Below are 19,799 nucleotides of genomic sequence, written 5' to 3'. Positions count from 1 at the left end.
CTCTCTGAAACCACATACACTGCATGCACTGACGTGCTTTCTTGTAGAACCACTACGCTACAAAGCCTACAGAAACACCTATAAATACATAGAAATGCAATAAAATCAGCAAAACGGAAAACAGTAAAATGTTGGTAAACATAGTAAACATTTGAAGATACATGAACCCTTTCTCATCCCCCAAATCTCAAACACTGACTTGAGATCTGGCGTGTTCTGGTTTGTCTGTTTTGCCAGACTCATTGAGCTGGTCAGACTTAGCGTGTCCTAAGTTCGCAGGGGCTTTTGAAGATGACATGCTTACCATCCAGTGCTCCATAGCAGTCCCACATAGCACTGGCGACGTCAGAGACAATCGTGGACACAGACTTGACGATCCTGAATGAATCACCGGTGGCTAGGTAAAGGTATCTGCAACATAGGAAACATCTAGTTTGACTTATATTGAAAATGTTGTAGGTGGTATGGTCTACACATAAAATATGTTATTAGTAGTAATATTGTATTTATATGTCGTACAGGTGCTCCTAAAGTGCTTATTGTTAAATACTATTACTACTGTATATTTTGATGGATAAAAGAGCTACTTTACCCTTGATTAGCAGATCAAGAGCTTAAATTTAAGCATTACTCAAAAATGCATTTCTCATAAAATATACCAACAGTAAAGATGATAGTTTCTTCTAAACTTTTTACACTGTTTTTAACTTCATGGGTGTAGCAACCTTGATGATGATGATGATGATGATCAAATACAATAGTCATCTATTATTAGGCTATCTAGGTTTATTTGGGGTTCATACCGCTGTAATAAACCAGAGTAAACCTGTAGTAAACGTGTGCCCTGCTAACTATGGTGAATATTTATTGATTTTGACACATCAATAATGAAACTGCCACTCACCAACCGGAGACAGATGGACAAGCGTTCCTCAGCTGGGATGGAACGCCAATAGTTTGTGTCCATCCAAGCAATCCTGGCACCGATCCTAGCTCATCAAACTGGGCAGTGGTCAGTCTCAGTTACCACTGAAAGCAGCAGTCACCCAGGTGCAACTCTTGGATAAGGCAGTGATATTGCACACATTCTCATCCAAACTCATTAAATATTGACGAGATATTCACCAAGATGAGACTGCATCAGGATGGTGTTATGGACCTAAACACAACAGCGTTTGATTTTCCCATGAGTCTGGGACGTGCACCAAATAGCAGCAAGGAAAAATATGGTACAATGGTGCTGACTTTAATACAGTATTTATAGTTTTTATTGCACTTCCAAGTTAGTCAAAATAAAAATAGTGCAATTAACTATACACACGTTACGTAAAAAGGTACCATGCAACGTACAAACAAGCTTAATACAAAGCAACGACATCGGCAGTTTGATTTCGATTTTTCTTAAGCCTAGTTTACACTTCATTGTATGAACTCGATTATGAAAAATGAAAAAACAACCGACTTTTGGCGAGTGCCATGGTCATACAACATTGTGTGAATTCGGCTTCACATGTAGCTCAGAGCTGCCTGCAGCTGCAGTAGAAAAAGCAAGGGCCTGCGTGTAGGCAGGAGACAGGGCTGGCTGTGCAACGACTTGTCAAGACCTTCAATGGTGAGAAGACCACAGTCTGGTTCAGGGGAAGTAAACTCACTGTATTACAAAATTATCCTTAGAAAGTCTTGAAAATTCTAACAATCACCTACTACAATAACAGACTGGGCTTTGGCAGTAAGTCTTACTCGAGTCTATGAAAAAGAAAAAGTGATGACAGATTCCATTTGTAAATGGCTATTCGGGGCTCTTAGCTGCTTTGGGGATTTCTTGTTAATAAAAGCTTATACAAAACATCTTTGGTCCATACTCAAACCAATGACATGGCAAAACTTTGGCTTCATGAATAAATGCTAAGTCATACACCCAAAAAGTTTAAAAACACATTTAGGCACTCTGCCATTTCCTAGCAGACGGGGGGGCTACACAGGATTCACATCTCTAAAAGGCAAAAAATTATAATTGTGTGATCAAACAAAGCAAACCCAAAATAAAATGCACCTAGGTCCGCATTTAAGACATAAAAAAGGAAACATTTACAATATGTCACAAAGTGTTACATAAATAAACACTACCGGAACATCAATGGGCCTATTAGAATATTGTGTGTAAATGGCATGGAGAGATCTATATGGTCATTTTAAATGTTTAATTAATTAATACTTCATCGTACGATGGTTTCTCTCTCTAGGTTGTCATCAGGCGAGCACCCATCCAGAGACTTCTGTAGGGCAGGCTTCAGGGTCGCTCGCCTAAACAGCCAATCTACAAGCTACTGTAGATCGGGTATTTTCGGCAGTTAACACCATCGTACAACAAAGTATAAATCAGGCTTTATGCTGCTTACAAACAGCTCCATTTTACTCCAAAATACGTAACTTATGGGAACAAGAAGCGAATGGGAAAGCACCTGTCATTTTCAATTGAAAGATCACCACACTAGCTGATAAATGCACACAGACATATGAAACCTCCAAGCAAATCAAGTGTTAGCCAAAGTAGAGACAGTTTTATGTTGAGGATTACAGCTCAGACAGACAAGCAGCACAATGAGGGACCAATCGGAGCGTTTTGGTGGAAACAACGCAGACAGAGCCCCAAAGCCTTTGGTTTCTGTGAAACAGAATTATCCCAGATCCTGAATGTCCCATCCAAGAAACGGTTTCCCATCCTTTATCTCACTCACACGCACACACACACACACACACACACACACACACACACACACACACACACACACACACACACACACACACACACACACACACACACACACACACACACACACACACACACACACACACACACACACACACACACACACACACACATGCATACGCACACGCACGCGCGTACACATGCACACACACAAATGATAATCCCAGAGGGAAGAGTCCATATGACCGACCGTGGCAGCCAAAGTGACTTAGCTACAGAACTCAACATCTGTTTCCAGTTCAAGTTCACATGGCTCTGCTGCATCAACAGTTCCAGGTAATAGAAGCCTGGCTGGGGTCTTATGAAAACGGACCGCTTTCTGACAAACGTGTCAGCGTGAGGGCGTGCGAGTGTGGGAGTGAGCGAGTGGGTGAGTCAGTGAGTGAGCGTGTCAGAGAGGAAAGAGTCATGGACGGGGTGCGTGACACCAGAGCGTTTCTCACCGCTCTTCCAGCAGCGCATGAAGGACCGCCTTCTAGGGAAAAAAAAAAACAGAGCAAACATGGCACCCTTTGAGAAACAGAGAGAGACATGGGAAGAAGTAGTGTTCACTCTGAGCTATACCTTCACACGGCAAATGCTCTCTCTCTCCTACCCCAATGGATCATGGTCCGTGCCAATGTCTCACATTGTCCCGGGGTTGCTGTTGGTTTGGGGTGAGGAGGTGGTGAGGCTGCCACACATGGCAGCGGAGGCTTGCGTGACAGGACGGGGGCGGTGGGGTGTGTGTGACACCTCATCAGCAGCCACATTGGTTTCTGTGGGTTTCTGGCCTCACTCGCTTTGCAAAACAAGACCCCTCTCTCCCCCAAACCCCCACCCCGCCCCACAACCCCTCGTTCTCCCTCCTCGCCCCGGCTCCTTCAGTCGGAAAGCTCGCCAAGGTTTATTTTCACGGGCGGGGAGGGGGGGGGGTGGGCAGGGGGAGTGAAAACAGCCCTCTCTTTGTTTTGGCTGCTGTGCCGTTTCCCCCAGCGGAGGAGGAGGTGCAGGGGTCCTGAGGGGCCGGCCTCTGTGGGGGCTTGTGTGGAGGGATATAGGAAGGACTGTTGGTGAGGCGGGTGGGGCAGAGGGGTATGGCGGTGGCGAGTGCTTCTCACACTTGGTGCGAGGGGAGCTCCAGCAGGGTGGGCGTCGGCCCCAGGTGGTGGAAGCGCACCTCTGTGCTCTCTGTGATGGAGAGGCTCACATCCTCCCCTTTACCTCGCTGCCGACGGATGGCGCTGAAATAAGCATTCATCTGCTGCATGATCTCAGTCAACTGTGTGTGTGAGAGAGAGAGAGAGAGAGAGAGAGAGAGAGAGAGAGAGAGAGAGAGAGAGAGACAGAGACAGAGACAGAGACAGAGACAGAGACAGAGACAGAGACAGAGAGAGACAGAGAGAGAGAGAGAGAGAGAGAGAGAGAGAGAGAGAGAGAGAGAGAGAGAGAGAGAGAGAGAGAGAGAGAGAAAGTCAGATGGTTAGCCATCTCAGTGTCTGGCTTGTGATGTCATCCAGCTGCTGGAAAAGACAGAGAGCTCTAGAGATAGTCATGTGATGATGTGTCATGGCACGTTTCTGAAGGACACACACACACACACACACACACACACACACACACACACACACACACACACACACACACACACACAATCAACTAAAAACATAGCATTGCGTGAGTGCATTTCTACATTAGCGGGGTTACTATGCTATCGTGCTTGTTTTGTAAAGCAAGGAGGGTCCATTGCAAACCATTTAATTTGTTTATCCGTCATGGCTGCTGCACGACAGCACACCACCACGCTATCCCTGCACTAGCCTGTGGAGTCTCTGCCCACGTGTTCACACCACCAGACCCCGAGAGAACAACACAGTCTGTAAAGGTTATCACTGCACGAATCCCACTAATGCTTACCTAAACACGAGTGAGTAGAAGCTCGTAAAATAGAGCAGAATGTTCTGCACACAAAATAGATCCCATTAAGAGGATTGTTGTTAATGCAGTGACATTTTGAGCAACACAGGCTCTTCCTCTGACTACTTTAATTGTTTTTTAGTTTTTTTTAAATAAAGCATGACAGTGGGATGTGCATATCTTTTTTTAAATGTTTTCTTTTGTGAGTATATTGTAGTTAAAACCTCACCCCAAGCTTCAACCCTCAGCTACTCTTCATTTGTAACATTATATCTACAGCTAACCTTCCCTTCACCCCCCTCCCCGGGCGAGCTATGCGAGTCCATAAGTTCATTAACCACTTTCAATCTTAGAGTCCCTCGATGTCATTGTCCAGAATTTTCAAGAATAGCAAAGATAGATATGCTCTCCATGTGTCACGATGCAATGCGTTGTAGATTGCCTATTTTCACTAGTGGTCAAAGCTGGGTGCCTTTCTGCGTTGCCCCTCAATTGGCCTGTCCGTCTGCACCCATAAATAAATAAAAGCTACTTTTGTGCCAGCCAGAGATCACAGAGGGATTTTTGTTCCACGTGGGACGATGCAAGCAAATCTGCCCAGTGAAAGGGATGATTTGTTCTCCTCTGAAAAAAAGGCTGTTTGGAAGAATATCCGGGTTTCTGAGAAATGTTTTGGCTGATATTCTAATCCTACCACTGCAATAAAACTCACCCCCAGTTGCCATTTAATGCCAGGAAGTGAGATGCTTGGTGGTTAAGGTCGGTTAGGAGAGCAGCACAGGTTGTGTGCTCTCTTTTTTAGACCAAATTAATGAGTGTTTTTAAAGTGGGTCACAGAGCTGGGGGTGAAATATCACCAGCAGACAGCGTGCCTCTTTCAGTGACTGTGCAGAAGTCAGTGTGGTGATAAGGCCTCCAGGCCACGCAGCTCACTACACTACACTCAATGCAGAGTGACCTCACCTTATAGTGCAATGACTCTCAACCTTCTTTAAAGGACCCCCCAGTTTGGTATGCAGATTAGGCCACGGACCCCCATAACTCTGAGAGAGTACAAATGGACCGTTACGGGTCCACTTGGCTCCATTTGTACACTCTCTGGGTTACAGACCTTTAAAAAAAAGGTCCATTTGGTTCTTAACTATCAATCATTTTGCTGGAACCCTGCCGTCACCTCTGGTTCGTCCTTGAGCCTCTATTATACTCTAATCTCACTTGTATCGTCAAAGTTGCATAACTTAAACCAAATCATTTTCGTACCTTGAGTTGGATAGCTAACTGGGCGTGCTATAAGCTCAAATTATTTGTTAATCACCTTTATCTGTTGCTTCTGTGCTCTGTGATCATGGAACAGGATGTAATGTAGCAATTCCATTCATATGGTGAAACAGGTGACAATTACTTAGTTGACCGGTGCCCCCCCCCCCCCCCCCCCAGAGGGTTTATAACCCCTCAGTTTTTCCCTAGTCTACATCAAATCTATTCACTGAAAATAGCTGATCTATAAGCTCAAGCTTGTAGATGTTCTATTTGTGCCGAATGTTCGCCTATTGCCCAGAAAAGGGAAGTTAGGGTGTGGTTAAACCACTATGTGTACCTTGGTAGTTTCAAACAGCAGATCGCGATCTCCAGCTGTGATCTTGAAGGTGTTGCTGTCAGAGACACCGTAAGAGCAGATCTGGCCGTAAGGGAAAGACTCGAGGGCCTCGGCCTCTCCCTGCCGGTACAGAGACACAGACGTAGCAGCTACCCCCAGCCACAGCTTCTGGGAAAAACTCCCCGTCGAACTCTGGAGGGGCGGGAGAACAGAAGCATTCGTTTGTCAATCTCAAATTGTCAGAATGCAGAATAAATTAACTACGGTATACACTGGGGTTACAAACCGTACCAACATTTCTTGCTTTGACCATTGTCAAAGTCACAAAAATAATTTAAACAATTAAAAATAGTGTTTAATGGTGTTTAGAGAATTGTTATTGGTTATTGCGCAAAAATATACCAATTGAAGATGGTAACAAAAATAAATTGTTTAAACGATTACATTACACAATATGACTTCAACCCTGATGTCTGTATTTGGGACATATTATTACAGGTGAAAATCTTTTGAAAATAGCAGATCTACAAGCTCACAATGCATTGCGATGTGAGCTTGTAGAACTTCTATAAGGATAATTCCTTTTAACAGGTTGTTCATGAAAGTCCTTGCGGTCTTGTTTCCAATGAGAACCTGTGAGCAATTAGGGGTTAAGAGTCTTGCTCAGGGACAAATTTCATTTCATCGACACATATGCTGACATGGCCTGGAATCGAACCTGGGGCAACCAGGGCCTCTGGCTCCCTAGGCGGGCTCACTAACCATTCAGCTATGGCCGCCCCTATTATTGAAGAAAGTGTGCCAATTTTTTGAAAATACTTGGAAATAGGGCTCAAGTGGTTAATACTCACAATGTAGAAGTCCACCTCGTAGAGCGTGCACCCGAACCCTGACCACTGCCGTGCGATGGTGAGGTAGGCCGCCATGCTGTCCCTACGGCTGTAGCCGCCCAGGCCTTTCCATCGCTCCACGATGGCACTTAAAATGGCCGCCCCCTCCTCCTTCAGCCGGCTGCGCAGCCGCAAGTCCTGCTCCACCTTCTGCTTGTGAGCCGCCGTGGCCGTGTGGCTCCACAGCGTCCCCGCCAGCAGGCCGGTGGGGAAGCGCTGCGTCGCCGGGCAGCCGTTCGCCGCCACTTGGCACGGGGGCAGGAGGGCCTGAGGCGCGGAGAGGGACATGAGGACCCGGGCTTCCACCATGTCGCTGGGGAAGAGCTCGTCCAGCGGCGGGCAGGGGGAGTGGGTACCGAAGTCCCCGATCACAGACTGCAGCCTCAGGGCAGCCAAGGCCTGGAGGTCCTCTTCACAGGCGGGCAGCTGTCCACGCACCACCATCTCATGACACTGTAGCACACACATTTGTATTACTATACACTTGTGAGGACATCAACATTTTAGGACAGCAATTTTATGAATGCAAATTGTACATTTTGGGAGCGTTTTTAACCCGGAACTTGACGTTGAAAATAGCCAATCTACAATATTGCGCTGCGACGCGTTGTGAGCTTGTAGATTCGACTATTTTCTGTGCATGATACCGGCGTGCAACTATTAGTATAAATCAGGTATAACTCAAACCCCAACCTGTAAACCTAACCTCTACATGCCTAATCCTAACCTGAATCTTTTGAATATCTGAATCTTTTTTAACCATAAAACTAATTTCTTTGTTGTGAGGACCAGGAGAAACTTGTCCTCACAATGTCTATTTCTCAGTTATACTATACTTTTGGGGACATTTGGCCCTCGCAAGTATAGTAATAGAAGTACACACACACGCACACAAACACACAAGACGAGGCAAGAAGGACAGAAAAGACAGGGAAGGAGAGAGAGAGAGAGAGAATAGAATGAAATAAAGCACAGTCTGTCAGTAATAGCCTCCATACATCCTCCCCCGCCCTGTTTAACACCGCCCCATAACTCTTTTATGGGAGTCCTCAGTTAAAAAGAAAAAGAAAAAAAGGTCTAATGAACCCATTGCTGGCGGCCTCTTGTACCTCTGCACTGCAACAACCAGTGCTCTTAGTCACGCTTTTAAAGCATTGTGTTTTATTACAATTATGGCCCATAAGACTTTAATCATTGTTAAGTGTGGAAAAAACAAACAAAAAAAAACTACCCTAACACAATGAAATACGAGGATTGAGTCATTGGCGGCATTGGCCGTTAAATTAAAACGTATTATCGGCACTGGAGCAGCCGCTTGTGCTGCGAGACCTCCGTCTCTCGATCCGCAGAGAGACAGAGGAGCCGTGTTCTGCCTCATTACCTGTTCAAAGAGGAAGAAGTACTCGATGCTGTCCACAGATATGCCGTCAGCGTCCAGCAGACAGTAGAGCTTGAAGCAGAGTTTCCACTGGGAGCTGGGCTCCGACTCTTTGTTGGAGGAACTGGTGGTCAGAATGAGACACACAAAGGTTTAGATACCGCAGTGGTGGTTCTCAGTGGTTCTAAAAACGTTCAAGCTTCAAGCCCCCCCACCCCCCCCAAAAACTCAGAGTGTACAAATGGAACCAAATCGACCCGTAAGGGTCCATTTGGCTCCATTTGTACACTCTCATTTGTACACTCCCAGATTTGTACACCTCAAGGAACCCCCACTTAGAGAACCACTGAGTTGCTGTACTAATGTCAAATATACACAGTAAAAGCTTAATTTATACTACAGTCGGTTGTACGAAGGAGTATAAATAACTTCCTGACAGTACGTCATCGCTATGTGTTACATGGGCGATGAGTAACGAGGCAGCTTGCTGAGTTTCATGTTTGCCCTGTCAATCAGCGCTGTGAGGACGCAGACACACACGCCTCTTAGAAAAACACTGATCTCTTTCATTCCAGCTAGAGGCCCTTATCGCCTTTGCCTTTCACAATCAAATGACATCAGCGTCACCTTGACTATGCAGCAGCGACGTGCGACTGCTGCTGATAGACAACGGTGACACAAGGCCAGTTTCCCAGCAGGGTGCCAATGTTTGACTAACGGAAGAAAAGAAAAAAAGACCTAACCTATCCTGGCTAACCTGGCATGGGAGTTTGAACTGGGAGGAAGATAAAAACACAATCAACCACTCTGGTGACATTCTTCCCACTAACGACAGATAGTTGGGATTCCTAGCACAGACGAAGACGTAGACGTTTTTCTGCATCTGGGCAGCTATAATGCGAGTTCGTCATGGTTTTACCTGTACTATTTTACTTATTTATTTTTATTTTTATGTGTCTGCATTGTGTTTTTTTCTACCTATTCTATTGTATTTTTTTTCATCTTTATTCTTCTCATTATTGCTATTACATCCAGTATCTTGTTGTTATATTGCATTGGTTTTGTTAGCAGTCTTTGCGGAACATGCAAAAAATGTTTGTCCTATGTCCCAAAACATTATGCTGCTTGTACCCGTATGAGTGACAAATAAAACTCTCTTGGATCCTTGCCGTGTTATATTTTATAGGGTCGGAGAGTGACATTTACTTTTCAAACCTGGTCAGGATGTCCGCCACGAGGGCGCCACCCGCCACCGGATGCTCCCACAGTGCATTCTGTTCATACAAAGCAAACGTGTTCTTGCTCTCCTGCAGACCCAGCTTCTCCTGCATCCTCCGTACCACCTGGTGGAGGAAGACAGGGTTAGGGAGACAAAAAGAGAGGTGGTTATAAAATGGATGGTTGGGGCTGTCTGTGAGACGCCATCTTACTCTCATCTGCCAGGTAGTATGACGTAATACCTTGAGCTCTGAAAACACTTTCAACCCGGCGTCCATATTTTGGGCTTGTCATTATAGGCAAAAACCAACGTTTTCTAAAATAAATAAGTGTTTGTCTGAAGGTACTAGTGTAAGAAGGTGTTGTCCTAACCTCATTGGCAGTAGTGTGGGAGCTAATGTAGAGTTGGCAGGAGCCGGGCCCTGGATAGTGCACAGTGCACAGCATCTCCTGTCTGCCCATCAGCATATGGATCTCATCCCAGGAAGGCACGCATTCCCGACACTTGGTCTTCTCCAGGGCCTCGCCGATGAATGACGCATAGTTATCCATCTCAGACTCAGGGCTCTGGCACTGGACCCTGCATGGAACACGACACACTGCAGTGAGAACTGAGTACCGAGCTCTAGACGTCGAGAGAGAGAAAGTGTGTGCGCGTGCCCTGTGCATGTGTGGTTGTGCATGTGCATGCGTCTAACGCATCTGCACACACGTGTGTGCATCCTTGCTTAAGGCCAACACACCTGCGCCAGCCAAGATGTAAATGTGCCATACTTAAAAAAGCAAAACCCGTTTGCGTCGCCGATGCCCGTACTGATCAAAAGTCTGTAAAATGTTATGCTGTGATTATAGGCTTTGCGTCATCCTTTTGATCGGACAGAGTTCTTTATTTGCTTTGGGCTGGCGATGTGAGCAAGTCAATGAGGCGAGGAATGACAAATGTTCTCACTTTAGCTCTTAGGGGACTTAAAAAAGGGCTCAGCGTCTCTCAATCCTTCAAAGAAAAAGTAGAAAGCCAAAAGAAAACATGTTTGATTTTGGACAGCGCACGAAACAGGAAAAGGTGTTTCCGCTCACGTGAACCAGAGTGACCCGTTACTTCCTCCCAGTGGAATGGACAAAAAGGAGGGTGTGCATATGCATGCGTGTGTGTGTGTGTGTGTGTGTGTGTGTGTGTGTGCACGTCTCACAAAAAAAGAGTGCATAATACAATCTGAATGAGGCCCGAAGTCTCTGACACCTTGCAGAGTGTGCGAGGTGTGAAACCCAACCTGACGGAGCTACGAGTTAAACCCAGTATAAACATGGAGGGGGGAAAAATAGGAAGGAAACAATTATACTGCACTGTTGTTCCCAAAATAAACAGAGCAGTGAACACAGACTGTCATTCCCTCCTCTGTCAGGAGAGAGAGAGAGAGAGAGAGAGAGAGAGAGAGAGAGAGAGAGAGAGAGAGAGAGAGAGAGAGAGAGAGAGAGAGAGAGAGAGAGAGAGAGAGAGAGAGAGAGAGAGAGAGAGAGAGAGAGAGAGAGAGAGAGAGAGAGAGAGAGAGAGAGAGAGAGAGAGACTGTCATTCCCTCCTCTGTCGGACTAGAGAGAGAAATAGAGAGAGAGAGAGAGAGAGAGAGAGCCTGTCATTCCCTCCTCTGTCTGACTCTTATGTATGACTGGCCACAGGGTGGCTTTTGTCCCGACGAAACATAATTAGGAATGTTCCACTGAGACTTTGTGAAAGCCCCCACCCTCCCACACTCTTCACTTCATCCAACTCCACTCTCGCCCCCAAACACCCCCTCCCCATCTTTTTTTCCTCCATATTCTCCCTCCACTCTTCCTTCCCCATGCTCCCTCTGCATTGCTGGCCATGCCTCTCTCTCTCTCTCTCTGACTGTGGACATTCCCTGGGGGTTTCTCAGGGCACTGCGGAGGTGGTGTGGGGCAGGCTGGAGGGGTGGGTTTCTGGGCATCGTGCCCAGCTCCTACCCTGAACTGTGCCCCGCTCCAACACTGAACCACAGAGGGAGAGTGAGACAGAGAGGGCAAGAGAGTGTCGGGGGGAGAGATGTCAAATGCACAGGCAGCAGGTTCCGAGGAGTGCATGCTATATTACAACATGTTCCATTAGTTCATGGGCGATCCGGAGTACAGACACATATAGATAGAAACCTATAGTGGGTGTTTTATGACATTGTGCTGGAGAGAGGCTCCCGGCCCGGGAGGAAGATTAGCACTGCTAATATAACTCAGATTAACATGCCGGACACGAGGAAGGCTAATTCGGAGCTGCAAATCCAGTGCTATAACACTGGATCTGTCTGGGGCAGTGCACTGACAAAGCGAGGGAATATCACGCTACTATATCTAAACTGGTGGGTAGGAGGGACGGCGCCAGCGTTCCGTCCCGTGTCTGGACACTTGTCAGCGCTACTACTATAGACTATTGCTGTACATCTGTGGGTCACTCACAGCCTTTCACCCCATCAGCCCCCCCCCCCCCCCCCCCCACATATCTCAAAATATTTTGTTCCAGGGCCCCCCGGAAGCAAAGATTTGAGTTAAAAATGTATATAGTACTAGAGGTCCGGGCGGCCTATGGCCGCCCGAAACCCCTAGCCGCGCACGGGGCGCGTGTATATATGGGATGAACATTTGGGAAAAAAAAAAAAAAAAAAAAAAAGTTGTAATGTAAAAGTAAAAAAATTGAGAAAAAAATTGGGAAGAAATAATATTTTTTATGTTTCAGGGGGTCCGCGGACCCCCTGGTGGTCCGCGCCAAAGTCGTCGGATGAAAATCTCCAAACGGTAAAAAAAAGAAAAAAAAAAAAAAAAGAAAATCATGCAGGTTCTTGCTTGTTTCTGGCGTGGCATCCCAACCTGGCATCCCAATGCCGGCGATGTGTACTTCCGGGTTGCATAATGATGACATCACTGTCGAATCCTTTGCTGTGATGAACCTAGCCTGGTGTGTTGACCAGTAATGATGACATCACTGGCTAATCCTTTGGTGTCATGAACCTAGCCTGGTGTGTGGAGCAGAGCAGAGCAACGTGCTCTTGTTGTTTTGGGGATTTTCAATGGCGGGCCGTCGTGTTGTGTTGGCCTCGGTGGTACGCACGGTAAGCGGTAGGAAGCTGCTTCCACTTCCGTTGTGTCCGACATTTGGTGAGTAGAATTAATTATGTTGCGAGGTGGGAACGGTGTAGTGAGGCATGCCAGGTGCCCTACGCGAAACGTAAATTCAGGCCGCCCGCCGTGGCGACAGTGTTGGCGACATGTGGTCTGACGGTGTTGTGTTTAGTCGATAACAGAGCTGTGGGGTGTCGCCACCGAGGGCACGGAAGTTGCTCGCCATTTATATAGTTAGATATATTCAAATATGACGTTTGTTCACATTTTTTCAAAAATAGCAGATATACAAGCTCAATGAGCTTGTATATATGCTATTTTTGAATAGCCAAAGAAAACTAAAGTGACACAGATGCGTTCCCCGATTGAATGGGTCAACTCCCCACACACACACACACACACATTTAACACACCGATAAACTTGCATCCTGCAACGCATTAGGCGTCGGTCTCACCTCTTCAGGTGGAAGCGCAGGTACTTGAGCACGGTGGTCCCCGGTACGAAGGTGCAGCTCATGCACGTGAGGAGCTGCCAGTAGCGCAGGTGCGCGGCCGTGTGTGGGGCGGGCGTGCAGCTGGTCTGCTTCACCAGCTGACAGTAGACCTCGTCCCGGAGCGGCCGCAGGTCCAGGCACGTCTGCAGCACACCTTGGATGATGGGGACGGGCTCCCGCGCAGACTCCAGCTGCTGCAGGCAGTTGAAGAGCCTCACGGCCTCCTCGCGCACCGTGCCGTAGCCCTTCCCGCTGTGGTCTGAGGGGACGGGACGGGATGGAAACATCACCAAAATATCACCGCATTTCTCTAGATTATCTCTGTACGTTACTCAATAAAAAAATAATATTAATAATAATATATACATTTCCCTATTCAGTTTAGCAGTATATTTGTACTGCATTATATTTAGTTTAGTATGACTATTTTGACTTTTTTTGGTCCACATTGTGTGTGTTTGTTTTAAGGCATTTTTAAGACCTGAGGCAGTTTTGTAATGAAAAAAAGCTTGTAGCGAGGCACTCGGTGCCACGCTATGAGCTTGTATATCTGCTATTTTTGAATAGCCAAAGTATAAAATAATGGTTTAGGTGGTTACACAGATGCGTTCCCGGTTTTAATGGGTTAATACAGGATGGACATTTTGCTTACTTTGCTGGGGAACCCAGTGATGCTTATTGCTACGGATACAATGACCCGCGTGGCATTCAGAACAATTCCTCATCAAACAAACACGGATTGATTACTTCCTGTTCCGCGTTTGACTCAGAAGAACAGTGCCGCTATGAACAGAAAAGTCCGTTCTATGCTTTTACCATGTCTATGCGGAAAGACAGGACAGCTAGCGCGCCTCGATGTTCTTCCTGGCCGAGCCACCACGGCGCCCTGTCAGGCACCACTCCTCATAAACTTGACATGAGAGTATGTGACGTGGTTCAGATGAAGTACTTACATGTGTGCTCCAGGCTGCCGTAGGGGAAGGGGAGCAGAGGAGCATAAAGAGGGCTCTGGGTGTACTTTAAGATGGGGTTGTGCTGGTAGACGTGTTCCACCACTTCAGGGTTGAACTTGTTGTCCTGAAAGGAGACACAAGGGAAGAATGGTAGAAATAACATCAACAGAAACAGAAGAGGGAGAAAAAAAACTGAAACTGTCTTAACGCCTTTAAGATGTCTCAAGCTCGCCTGAGCAAGAGTGATTGAACAGGCTAGCTTGCGCGCACGCGTGTGTGTGTGTGTTTGTGTGTGCACACCAGGGGGTGAGTCGGGTCAACTTCGAGCAGGATCCCGCACTGGCAACTTTCAAAGAAGCGGGAAGGTCAAGTGATGACCCAACAAAGCACACCAGCATGACTGACACATTATATTTTACGTGCCGGTGTCAAAGAGTTTAGTGTGCACGTGTATGTTATGTGCTTGTGTTTGTGTGTGCTGCTCCACTGCACTGCTCCTGTGGGTACGTACAACTCCCTGCAGATGCCTTCGGGGCTGCAAAGACTGCTTCTACAATCTACACTACTGCCCTCCAGCACCTGTTAGCCATTAGTAATGTTGCCACTGCTCTCACCACCCCTCTCCCACCCCCATCCCCACCCACGCACCCCCCCCCCCCCCCCACCACCACCACCTTCCTCCTCTGGCTAAAACACAAGCATTGGTTCCCCCTCCTTTGTGGGACAAAGTTGACACATTCTTCTGAAGTGTTTGGTGCACGCTGGTGACAGATCGGCGTGTCTGTTTGAACCGCAGGGAATGGAGACGTGCTGCTCTGTGGGCCACGTGGAGCCAGGCGAAAACACAACACCACACCGTGGGATCTGGGTGCAGCCGGTGTACACACACATTACTTACAATTACTACAATAGAACGTTTTCATGTCAAGGACCCCCAAATTGATATGTATTTGGCCGCGAACCCTCATCTGAAAAGGCTGTGTGCCAGGGAACCCCATAAGAGAATACCTGCGTTATTCAACTTTATTTATTTTTTAAATGAATCCAAATTGTTCACGCTTTTTTTTTTATATTACGAAAATAGTCTATGTACACTTTCACATACAATATACAGTAGCAGGTAGCAACATTGTAGGCAGGCAGTGAAATTCTTAGTCCTAAAGCGCTGTCTCCATACCATGTACACAACGGCACATGCATGTTCAGATAGTGTACAAACTCATTTGGGCAGCGGATGGGAGATAAAAATGGCACTTAACCCCTTTCTCTCGCCTTCCTTCCTACTTCTCTAATCTTCACGTATGGCCACGGATCTCTGGATCATCGTGGCAAAAGCTGCAATCTCTGTGCTCTCTCCTGCGTGTGTGACAGATACACGAATCCACACTCAAAGATAAGCGGGCAGTCCTTTACACAAAGTCCCACTCTCTCTTCTCTCTCTCTTATTGTTCTGCCCCAGTTATCCTTTGTTCTGATCTCACACTGATGAGGGAAAAGTCCTAGCCTATGGTAAGTAAAGCCTTATTTATACTTAGTTACATGCCGGTGTCATGCACAGAAAATTGCAACGCGATGTGAGCTTGTAGATCGCCCCTTTTCGGTACGCAACGCAACACAGTGTGCAACCAAGACCAAATCAGGGAAAGGTGTGCATGAGGTGTGCGTGTGAGACAGAGATACAGTCAGACAGAAGCAGAAAGGAAGCGACAGTGAGACTTTGGGGAGAAAGCGCAGAGAGCGTGACCGAGGAGCGTTTTGAACGGGGGCCCCTCTCTTCCCCTTCGTGGCACAGCGCACGGGGGCAGACGGAGACAGACAGATTAAACACTCCGTTTGAGATTAGAGACTCTCGCTGGGAGATTATGGAGCCTGGAGGCCAAGCAGAGGAGTGCTTATCTGGCCCTGCTGGTTGAGGCCCTGCTCCTGATCTGCCAAAATGCCCCCTCTCTCCACCCCAGAGGCAGAGTGATGCAAGACAAGTCATCAGTCTGCTCAATGGCATTCCTTCACATCGTGTGCGCTAGCAACCCCTGCTCTAAAAATATGGTGATCCCTTGTTACCAAACTGACATAGCATTGACAGTGTGATCATGCATCCAGCAAAAACCTATTGCGCATTTATATCCTCGCTGTCAGGCAGAAGCCTTGTATCATCTTATTATGTTTTGTAAATGAATGGCCTATTTTATACTTTATCATGTGATAGTGTTTCACAAAAGTAGCAAGAATAGCAGATCTGCAAGCTCACAGCACATTGCGATGCATTGTGAGCTTGTAGATCTGCTATTTTTGCATTCTTTTTTTACATTTTCGCCTATAATGACAGGTTGCCAGGTTCAAATCGGTTAAGTCTGTATGTGGTTTTACAAATATTTAACCAATGAAAAGTATTAACAAAGACAATGTGAAATATTGTAATGAACAAGTGAAGCATAATGCACTTGTATGCTTGAATGTATTGTCTCTCCTGATAATAATAATAATAATAATAATAAAACAATAAGTTGCAAAAAAAGAAAAGTATTAAAAAGAGCTTGTGACTTAATGATAGCTAAATTGGATCTATTGGAACACAGCCATTTTTGACATGTCCACCCAACAGCAATGATAGAATACACATAGGCCTAGTCAGAACAGTACATGGGCTACTACAGCTACTTTCAATTCTAAAGTCTGGCCTTGTCTTTAACTACATGGTAGTATCTGTAATAATGACAATAGTCAAGTTCGCATTCAAGTGTATATGCAAATTGTGATAAAATGAAAATGGCAAATCCTACAATAAAAACTCCATGTGTCTGCATGCATACACGTGCTGATCTGTAAAGTGTTACTAACTAACTAAATGAAATCAAAAACTTTACACCATTTCTTATTTGCAATATTATATTCTTCAAATAGGTGGGTTATTATTCATATCATTCATAGGATCATATGCTAGCTATTGTTTTCTTTTGAAAATTTCGTTTTTTTTGTTTTGTGGCTTTTCTGCCTTTATTGATATTACAGTGAAGAGAGACAGGAAACAAGGAGAGAGAATAGGGGAGAGGCATACAGCAAATCGTCCACCTGGCCTGGGAGTGGAACTGGGGACTTGTCAGGATCAGAGCCTACTGTAAATGGTACGTGCCCTAACTACTCAGCTATCAGGTGCCCCCACTGTCGCAAAATGTTGGAGTCCGGTAAAGGGGATACTTGGATTCAGAAATCAAGGAAAGGGGGGACTGAGGCCAAAACGGTTTGAGAACCACTGGCAGTAATTTATGAAAAAACATAAAAAGATGATATATAGAGATACAAGGTTTCTGCCCGACAACAACGATATGTGCCTGTCCGTTAATGCAAAGCACACCCTGGTACCAGGAGTACATGGACTTTGTTTGACACAACTACCATTGTTGACTTTCAAAGGTGCGTATCCGTTTAGCCAAGGGACTTCACAGAAACTTCATGTTGATACAGCATCAAGATAAATTCAACTGTACAAGCTGTGGCGATATGGAGAAACTAAAGCCTCCCAGCGAGCTGAAAAGGACGGGTTGATAATTGGAAGACAGAGAAAAGCCTGATGTAGTTGGGGCACATGCATCCCCGGGTATAGGCTATTTAAAAAATGATCCCCAAAAGTTTTATTACACTTTGCTTCATGTGTAAATGTTTTTGCCAATAATGGAATTAAAGTGATAAATAGCGATGGAAGCACTACCGTTATAAAATAATGAAGCTTCCATGCTTTTTATCAGTGTTGTAAATAAATACATTCCTTTATTCGACCAACAAGTGAAAAAACACTAAATTCATGGTTATTGTAGAGTGGAGAGTATTTCAAAAGTGCTCTTAAAATTCAGTTACCAACCAAACCCAGATATTTATGATGGCAATGGGATGGTCATGTCCGTTTTCTGGGTTGTTTTCTTTTATGGTCAAATCACACATTCTCTCACACATATACACATACTAAGTCATTTCTTGGCAATGTGTTCTGTACCTGAAAATGAGCTGCTACTTAAAATAGCCCAGGGCAGGTTTAGCAGTTCAACTGCAGCTATTATGGGCCCCAGTACAGTGGAATAACATGAGGTAACCCAACAGACAAAGACGTGGTACACAGAGGAAACTTTGGACTCCCGGCCATGTGCCCCGTGTGGTTTCCATGGTTATAGAGTGGGGTGGGGGGCGTTAACTAGAACTGTTGCCTGTGTTTTGTGACCCTTGCAATGGGGCAGTTTGGCAGCAGCCGTGTGTGTGTGTGTGTGTGTGTGTGTGTGTGTGTGTGTGTGTGCATGAGAGAAAGAGAGAAGATCTCACGCACCTCGATGTCTCGGATCAGGAGCTGTGTCGGTGTCTCCACTGGGGCTTTGGTATCGATGACTTTCTGGATGGCACAGGCCCAGTGCACAGCCTCATTGAAGTGCTTGGTGTACAGCCTGTAGCAGTGCTTACGCCCATACACTGTGATGCTCCAGTAACCTGTGAGAGAGAGACACAAAATAAACCCATGAATATCGTAAATCCTAATGATAAGTAGGTCTGGAGTGGCTTATTGTCTGTATCAGCCGATAACACGCGGGAGTCTGTCCCCGGTACAATGCGCTAGACCCCTGCGAGATGGATTGCTGAGGTGGAGCGCCACACCTACCATCAGCTCCCTTACTCGTACTTACCGCACAACGTACCCCACCCAAGCCGTGCTACTCATATGCTGAGTTGGCAGTGCCCGGGATCAAACCCATGACCTTGTGGTCTAAAGGCGAGAGCTCTACCGACTCTCTACCCAGACACAAATTCCTAATGAGGTTACAAATAAAAAAAAGTTTAAATGAGCTAGATTGTGAGGTCATCCTGAAAAACAGATGCACGTGGAGAAAAACAAACTGCATGAAAAGAACCTGCATGTAGACTTGGTTTGGTGGAGAATGACTCACGACTGTGCGATTTTAAGGTAAACAGGGAACCCTGTCCCAGTGGTATGGTCTTGACACCCACCATTGTCTGGCATGACTCCCCTTTCCCCCGCGACTTCCTCTCTAAGTTTCACTGAGGGGCAAAGTTCAACCAGGGAGGAGCCTCCGACCACGCCAAAACCAAACAAGAAAAGTCATTCGACAGATGAGTTAGGACACAAGTGTTAAAGCCCCTCGGTGAGTCTACCCTCGGACGACCTGCAATAAAAGTAAGGAAAAGTCACGCTTCCCCCTTGTGCAGAGGAAGTATTAGACATACCCCAGGCAGCCAGGACAGATCTGCAGCCCCGACCGTTATTATCAGCCTTTCCTGCTACGTGACTTGGCACCAGTGCTGTCTTTGTTTAGCTTCTTGGTTAAGTTCAAATGCAAAGTGAGGCTGGGGTGAGTGTTTGGGGTTGAGATACAGCCATGGTGGTCAAGCCACCAACCCATTCCAAATCCATTTAGCACTCTGTCAAAACTGGGCCGCTAAAGGACAGCGAGGTTAAGAATGCAACCCTGGAAGGGAACTA

At 46.2% G+C, this 19,799-nt stretch overlaps 1 protein-coding gene across 2 annotated transcripts in view; it reads right to left on the bottom strand.

Annotated features, from left to right (window-relative positions):
- Positions 1-1,240: 1,240 nt before the first annotated feature.
- plekhh3 (pleckstrin homology, MyTH4 and FERM domain containing H3) overlaps positions 1,241-19,799 on the bottom strand; it is a 43,364-nt gene continuing 24,805 nt past the window's right edge. The window contains exons 5-13 of one of the 2 annotated variants that reach the window (XM_084072788.1): positions 18,633-18,790; positions 14,321-14,444; positions 13,329-13,626; positions 10,122-10,329; positions 9,738-9,874; positions 8,535-8,655; positions 7,115-7,606; positions 6,264-6,455; positions 1,241-4,031 (exon numbers count right to left, since the gene is read on the bottom strand). In XM_084072788.1, the coding sequence (XP_083928914.1) occupies positions 3,867-4,031; positions 6,264-6,455; positions 7,115-7,606; positions 8,535-8,655; positions 9,738-9,874; positions 10,122-10,329; positions 13,329-13,626; positions 14,321-14,444; positions 18,633-18,790 (1,895 nt within the window). In that variant the 3' untranslated portion in view covers positions 1,241-3,866. The remainder of the gene's footprint in view (positions 4,032-6,263; positions 6,456-7,114; positions 7,607-8,534; positions 8,656-9,737; positions 9,875-10,121; positions 10,330-13,328; positions 13,627-14,320; positions 14,445-18,632; positions 18,791-19,799) is intronic. The other variant, XM_084072789.1, reaches the window with a different exon arrangement.

Source organism: Gymnoscopelus microlampas (genome assembly GCF_963454915.1).
Source record: "Gymnoscopelus microlampas genome assembly, chromosome: 11".
Taxonomy (NCBI): Eukaryota; Metazoa; Chordata; class Actinopteri; order Myctophiformes; family Myctophidae; genus Gymnoscopelus; species Gymnoscopelus microlampas.
The sequence above is the reverse complement of the archived record's forward strand: the minus strand, read 5'-3'. Positions and strand labels throughout refer to the sequence as shown.